At 55.6% G+C, this 7,375-nt stretch overlaps 1 protein-coding gene across 1 annotated transcript; it reads right to left on the reverse strand.

The window, feature by feature from the left end:
- Positions 1-5,115: 5,115 nt before the first annotated feature.
- On the reverse strand, positions 5,116-7,369 carry LOC146600482 (histone H2A type 2-B). The gene has a single exon (XM_085324587.1). The coding sequence runs from the start codon at positions 7,317-7,319 to the stop codon at positions 6,939-6,941; it is 381 nt and encodes a 126-aa protein (XP_085180713.1). The 5' UTR covers positions 7,320-7,369; the 3' UTR covers positions 5,116-6,938.
- Between the last annotated feature and the right edge of the window lie 6 nt (positions 7,370-7,375).

Consider the following 7,375-nt stretch of genomic DNA (forward strand, 5'->3'; position numbering starts at 1 on the left):
CGGGCGCGCCCGCGGCGCCCCGCAGCCCCCGCAACCGCGTATTCAGGTCGCATCTTCAATGGCCTTTAATTTTTTTTCTTTGTCGTTTAGGGGATTTTTTTGAGGGTTTTGTCTTTTTTTTTCTTTCGATTGTTGTTTCAAATAAATTGTTTTAAAAACTTTTGAGCTGTGGTGTGCTGCTCTCTGCAGGTGAGGTGGGTGGATGGGATGGGGAGGGTCTGTCCAGCCCTTGGGGGATGGTAAGTGGGCAGTGCTGCTGTGGAAGCCCAGGCTTGGGGGTGGGGGTGGCTTGGGAGGGTCTCCAGCTGCAGCAGCACTGCATGGGCAGCCCCTCGAGAGGGGCCCTGCTGCTCCCCGCCCACYACGTCAGGTCTGAGGCGGGCAGGGGTACTGCAGCCCTTGCAAGCAGGAGCAGCAGAAAGCAGCCCCAGCCTGCTTTATACTGTTGGAGAGAAACTGTATAAAATACACAGAAATGGCAGAATGTCTTGAGCTCAGAAAGACGAGTCATCTACCACAGTGCAAGCAGCATGGAGGAAGGCGGGGGTGGGAAGGCCGGCAGTGCCTGCGCAGTTGCAGCTAGCAAAGCTTGCCGAGCAGGGAAGGGATGCTGGGCTGAGATGTAGAAGGCAGAGCTGCTCTCCTGCCAAGCGTGCTGAAGCAAACCCACAGTCCAGTTCCCACGCCCATCAGGAGCTGCCCTTGCACAGCAATCGCACATTAGAGGGGGACATCTCCCATGCTATTTTGACTTGGAGTTTGGCCACCCCCTCCCCCCCACACTGTGCATTTAAGGCTCCCCCACGGGCACTGAGCGCCCCTGCAGGCAGTGAGTCACTCCAGCAACAAGGGCACCAYGAATCCGTTCAGAGCAGAGGCATATCACAAAACCCTGGCGGAGCCACCCCTCGTCTTCCCATCTACAGCGCCTATTTATAGCTCACACMAGTGAGATTGCATAAAATGCTGTCAGGGATCTAGGCCATTTTGTTCTGCCTCAACCTCAGGAGCACAGGGCGAGGGATGAACTGGCTGCTCCACGCAGCCCCATATGCAGCCTTCCCTCCCCAGGTAGAAGGCCCTGCAGAAGARACCCCTGCTTTTACCAAAGCAGCAGCTACTACCAGCACAGGCACACCATGAAGAAGTTGCAGAAGATCAAAGGGAAAGAGGACCAGGGCTTGTGTCCATTTACTGCAGCAAGGAAGTTAGCCCAGGAAAGAYGCTCCAAGGAGGTGGTAAAGCTATGGTGTACCACAAGGATCTGGTTTGGTTAAGTCAAGGGAACTGCTTGCCTCAGGGCAGCCACGCTGTCACTCACAGTACTCAAAGCAGCAGTAGCAGAGTCATTCACAGGGCACCTCAACTGCCTCTGCCTCTCCCCTCCCCAAAGCCCCAGGGGGAGAAGAAAGCATTGGCCAAGAGCATCAAGCCCTTGGAGCCAGCTCACCTACAAGCATCTGCTGGAAAAAAACAGCACATTTGAGGTGTAGTGCCCAGGGAGCCCAGCACAGATCAGCCTTACACAAAGCTGGACAGGCATCCATGCGACAGGGACAGGATGGCAGCACTTCTGCACCAGGAGCAGCTCAGAAGCAGCTTTCTTCCTCATGTCCAGAGGACCACAGGCAGCAGTGGCCAGGCTATTCACTCCCTCACTGCAGTGTATCAGGCTGGCACCCAGGACATGAGCTCACACYGTACCAGGAGGCACCACTCCACACTCCCATGGCCACTCAACCCACGCTGGAAGGGCAGCAAGAGGCCAKCAGGTCTGCTCATGAGCCCCTGATGGAGCCTGTTCTGGTCTAGTGCCTGTAGGCTTCCTGCAGGGTTGCACTGAGGATGACTCCTGAAAGCCACACTCTCGGCATTTCCCACATTAGAGCTGAACCTAGCCACTTGTWGAAGCATTAGAAGAAATCTGACATTCCCCCCATCCACACACACACACACACATATTCAGCTCTCACGCAGTCACAAGACATGACACAAGGTCGAGCAAGCAGAAGGTACCTGGGGGGGGGGGGGGAAGTAGAGGAGGAAGAAGCTGCACCATTCTGCTCTGAGGGGTTTAACCCAGCACAACTCCCATAGAGCGCCTTGGCTTCTCAGTGGACAGTTATTCTTTGTCTAGAGATCAGGGCTCACACCTCAGTCACTTGGGCTGTCCGCACTGGGGTTACTTCTACACCACCCTATCTGCTGCACCTGAATAAAGCTCATGAGAAGAGACAAGACAAGCCTCCCCCTGCTTGTGCCACCCAGAGACCGGAGAGAGAAACTGCACTTCACAGTGAACCAAAGGCAATCCAGGCATCTCACCCAGGAGGTCTCCAACCTCACCTCTAGCAGGGACAGCCAGCCAGCAGCACACCACCACCTCTTGGACACTCTCTACCTGCCCTCAGTGCCGCTCAAAAGGAGGAGCCCCTCTTCCAGCAGGGCCGAGTTGCCTGTAAAGCAGGCCCCAGTTGCCTGTAAAGCAGGCCTCAGCTGCTTATGCTTCTTTGGTACAAGGTACAAGAGAAGAGAGAAATTTTATTCTCTCAGGAAACATCCTTCAGCTAAATTCAGCAAGAGGAGAATCCAGATGTGCAACAYTCTGCTTCTGGGAGTCTGCAGAGAGTCTCCCTTTGGGTCCCTACTTAGGACACAGCTGCAGGGTTAGGCCAGCCACAGTCCCTCTGCCCATGCAGACTGCACCAATCTTCATCATCTGCTAGTGATCTCTGGTACCCGAGAGCTGCTGCATTCACACACCAACCTGCAGTTGTCTCCTTAGTCATTAGGTGACACTGCAGGTTTTGACGGATAGAAGGGATGCTATCACTGCAAGAGCTGGCTGGTCTCAAGTCAGTATCAGACTTGTGCAGCTCCCGCATGCATGTATTTCTGCAACTGGGGAAGACTCCCCTCTCCTCTTACTGCTACAAGGAGRTGGTCAGATGGCTCAGCAAGGCTACACCCTCAGCACTAACATGTAAGACAAAGTGCTAAGAAGTGTTACCAAGAAGATAAAATATCGGTAGCATACCTGAAAGCAGCTAYTAGGCAGCGAGGGTACAGCCTAGAGGGAGCAAGTGTCCTGCTGCCAGAGCCTGCAGTGTCAGAGGAAACACAGGTGAATGACAGCAGCATGCAGCATTGCATACCAGAAAGCGCCTGCTGCCCGGAATCCGGCTGGAGACCTCAGATCTCTCCTCTGGAGGGGCTGACAGCTCATCGCCCAGAAGCGATGAGACAGCTGGGAGCTGCAAGGCTGGACCATCCTGGAGCAGGACTCCCATGGGAACTGCTAGCTGCAAGAGCTGTGCTCTTGAGGGAAACCAAGCTGCATGGGCCCAGAGGACATCCAAGGGCAGGTGACTCCAGTCTCATCATCCAAAGAAACTGAGCAAGTCCTAGAGCTGCAGCACATAGACAGTAGAGATTTTACGGCACGCAGAGACAACGGCAGCTTCCTAAGGCGGACAGCCTCATTCCTGGGTCTGCACAGTATCCTGTTGTTTCAGCTGTCATACAGAGAGCTGCCCAAGAGGAGGTACGTGGATCTGGGGACCGCTCCTTGCTCAGGGGAGGCAGGAGGCTGACACCTCTCCAACACAGATGACCTCCATGAAGGGCCTGCSCAGCTGAGCCCTTCACACTATCTGGTTTCAGCTACACTGGTGTTGCAAAGCTTTCAGAAGAGCCAGGACCAGCAGTGCAGCTCYAAGAAGCCACAGGTTTTTCTCTGGACCTACAGGCTTAAATGGGATAAAGTCCATTCTGTCTGTCTGTGTGTAGGGGGAGGTTCCTCCTCCTTCCTCCTCTTCTCTTTTAGCTGAAGATCAAGACCACAGAGTCTTGATCTTCAGTCCCAGCAATCCAGATACTTCCACTCTTCTGGTCATTGCAATGCTCAGAGTTCATGAGACACTGAGGGCTAAGAACTTTAGCAATCCTTGGCCAGACAGACAGGATTTCCTTCTGTCTGCTTTGCAATAGTCAAGCTTTCCCAGCTAGCTGCTGATTTAGTCATTCATATGGCAGACAGAAGTTTGCAACCCAGTCTTCACCCCAGCTGGAGCTAGCTACTACAGATACAGTGCACACCACCAGCATCCAGTAAACAAGCCACGAACTCCTAATTATAGCTGCAGGCATCAGCCTGCATCCCTGACCAAAGCCAGAGCAAAGTCATGAGACACCAGGATGGCTACAGAGCTATTCAGACCCAGGGTCTGCAATGCAGCACACTTGGACCCTGCAGCGGATCCAGACACATCCCTGTTTCGCTGTCTGCCCTTCCTCAACTGCACAACACTTGTTTGTGCCCTTTTGCTCCGACTGCCAGTTCAGCTGGGCAGAAGAAAGCATATTTCCCTGCAGAGCCCAGCCCACCCTCTCTAGCCCCAGCCTAAACCTCCAAGAGCCCAGCACAAAAGAAACCTTGCCCGAACCCAGCCCCAACAACTGCCAGAAATCAGCTAAGCCTCCTGTAACCCTTCCACTCCGAACCTAAGCAGGGAGCAAGTTGAATAAGTCTCTAGCTTGCAGAGCAATCACCAGGACTGTGAACTGTGAGACGTCCAGGAAAGGGAGAGGGCAACGCAATAGACAGTCAGGCTTCTCCTGGCCTCCTCCTTCCCCATCACAAGGAGCTTTTTACCATCTGGCCTCTGCAAGCCCATGCCCAGCCCCGCAGCCCGCTATCCACTTGCCTGCAGGGCCACCCACCAGATCCTCAGGCAGCCGGTCCAGGGTGACAGCCAGCACCAGCACTCAGGGAAGGTCCTGGGGTCCAGCCTCTCTCCTCCTCTGCTGCTCTCAGCCCCAGGGCAGCTCAGGCTTCCTCACGCTGGCATCAGAGCGACCAAGCAGTACTGTCTTCCCGTAGCAGGGAGAAGAGCGGCAGAAGGGTTGTGTCCACTCCCACAGGTGGAAAACATTATTTGTGCAAGTGAAGGGCAAGTGTGATCAACAGCATTGCAAGGCCAAATTTCATGTTTTACCAGTCCCGCTTGGAGAGTGGCAAGCCCAGATATTAAGCTGCCAGAGAGCCTGCTCCCACACACCACTGCCAGATTAAGTAGGTTTGGTGAGGTGACAAGACACAGCAAGTCGACAGCATTCAATACTGAACCAGTTTAATCAGATATTGGGTTTGCACTGTTCTTTCCAGTATCACAAGTTCTGCATTTTCTAATAAATACAAAGCACTCTCTTTCAAGTTGTACAGAATGCTGGTCCTGGAGAAAACAAACAAACAAAAAAAAATAAAAATAAAGAAAGAGGAAAGAGAACAAGACACTCAGATACAGACACGTCAGAACCACCACTCTAGACAGTGGTTTGCACGTAACGAGAACACCTTGTCCCACCCCGCATACCCCACACGTGGTAACATCGAGCTTACAGAAGGAAGAGCGATCCCAGCAGGTCCCGTGCCGCCCCAGCGGGACCGCGGCCGGATGCCCCCACCAAGGTCAGCCCCACCAGCAGGTACCACRGAGCAACCGACAGACACTTCTACTTCCCCATTAGCGCTACACTAACGAACACACTGCTTCCACATTCTACAACAGAGGGGGAAAAACCCTTCATAAAACTGGTTGACAAGCATCCAGACTCATCTACTCTAGGTAATAATAAAGTCAGAGCCAGAGCAAGTTACTTCATCCACAGATTAACAGCTGATTCAATAGGCTGAACACATGCTACTTACAGCACATAAATAGTTGCTCATTTTACTTGTTAAAGAAACAACATTATGAAGGTCTACTACTGCCCGACTGCCTAGACACTGCTGCATGCACACGACTATCAGCCTCCACAGAAGCAGGCTGCGCTGGGCAGCGAGGAAAGCTGGTCTCCGCATCWGTTATGCCAGGTGTCACAGGGACAGCCGGCTCCCATGCTCATTACCCGGTAGCCATTTAATAAATATTGTACTAGCTAAATACTGTTTTTTAACTACAAACTCAGGGGCATTTTAAAAAGAAATACTAATCCATAAAGGGTTACAGTTAACAGATGTCATCAGCACTTTATTTTTTCAGAACCAGGAATAGTGTTGAACAACAACAAGGAAAAAAAAATGAAAACAAGAGACATTGCATGTCATTTGCAGAAGTGCAACTAGGGTACAACACAGCTCTCCACAATATTAAAAGGTTCTGCAACCAAGAGCTGCTCCGTGACGGGAGGAAGAGCGGAGCCACAGCAGAAGATGGCAGCTCCTGCTCCCAGCGGCAGCGGGCGCCTGACCTTGCGACGCTCTCCGAGAGGATCCGTCGCTGCACCCGCCACCTACCCCATCAGCAGGGCCCACAGCTATGCGGCCAGAGGGTCCACTGGTGCCCCCCAAGCAGGAGGGGGGCCAGAAGGTGACTGTGCAGGGAGGTACCCCCAAAATAAAAGAGATGTCAAAATGAAGAGATTAGAGCTCCCTTACAGTAGGTGATGCACTAGCTTTACCAGGAACAAAACCAAGACCAACAGTCACTTCTCATCGACTGAGAAACTTCTCCTTTCCGCATCATTCCGCCCCCCGTTCTGCCCACGGCGGCACGGCCGGGACGGCATCGCCAGGGGTGCGTGGCGGCAGCGAGTCCGACCCCTATGCCAGGGCGGCTCCAGGGGCCCCCGCAGCTAAGAGGGGGAGGCAGTCGGGGGTGCCCACATCCAGCCCCACGGCAGCCAGCACGAGTGGCTGCCGCTGCCAACAGCCCCCCCGCCAGACCCCGGCCGTAGGGATGCTGCTGGCAGCCAGGCCGCCTCTTCGGGGGGGGAGAGGACCCCGGGGAAGGTGAGGGACGCCAGCAGGGCCGCGGCTCGGCCGCACTCCCCCAGGCTCCCCGCAGCGGCCTGGGGGCTGGCAGGGTGCAGCTGGGGCTGGCCTGCGGCCCGGGAGGGGGACCCCGGCCCCGGGCGCGGGCCGGGGGGGACCGCGCTCACTTCTTGGAGCTCTGCGTCTTCTTGGGCAGCAGCACRGCCTGGATGTTGGGCAGCACGCCGCCCTGGGCGATGGTCACGCCGCCCAGCAGCTTGTTGAGCTCCTCGTCGTTGCGGATGGCGAGCTGCAGGTGCCGCGGGATGATGCGCGTCTTCTTGTTGTCGCGGGCGGCGTTGCCCGCCAGCTCCAGGATCTCGGCCGAGAGGTACTCCAGCACCGCCGCCAGGTACACCGGCGCCCCGGCGCCCACCCGCTCCGCGTAGTTGCCCTTGCGCAGCAGCCGGTGCACCCGGCCCACCGGGAACTGCAGCCCGGCCCGCGACGAGCGCGACTTGGCCTTGGCCCGCGCCTTGCCGCCGGACTTCCCGCGGCCCGACATGGCCGGCGGGCAGCGGGCCCTCGCCGCCGCCGCCCAGGAGCGCCCAGCACCGCCGG

This window comes from Rhea americana, unplaced genomic scaffold, assembly GCF_003343005.1.
Source record: "Rhea americana isolate MKP2758 unplaced genomic scaffold, rheAme1 scaffold_120, whole genome shotgun sequence".
Classification (NCBI taxonomy): domain Eukaryota; kingdom Metazoa; phylum Chordata; class Aves; order Rheiformes; family Rheidae; genus Rhea; species Rhea americana.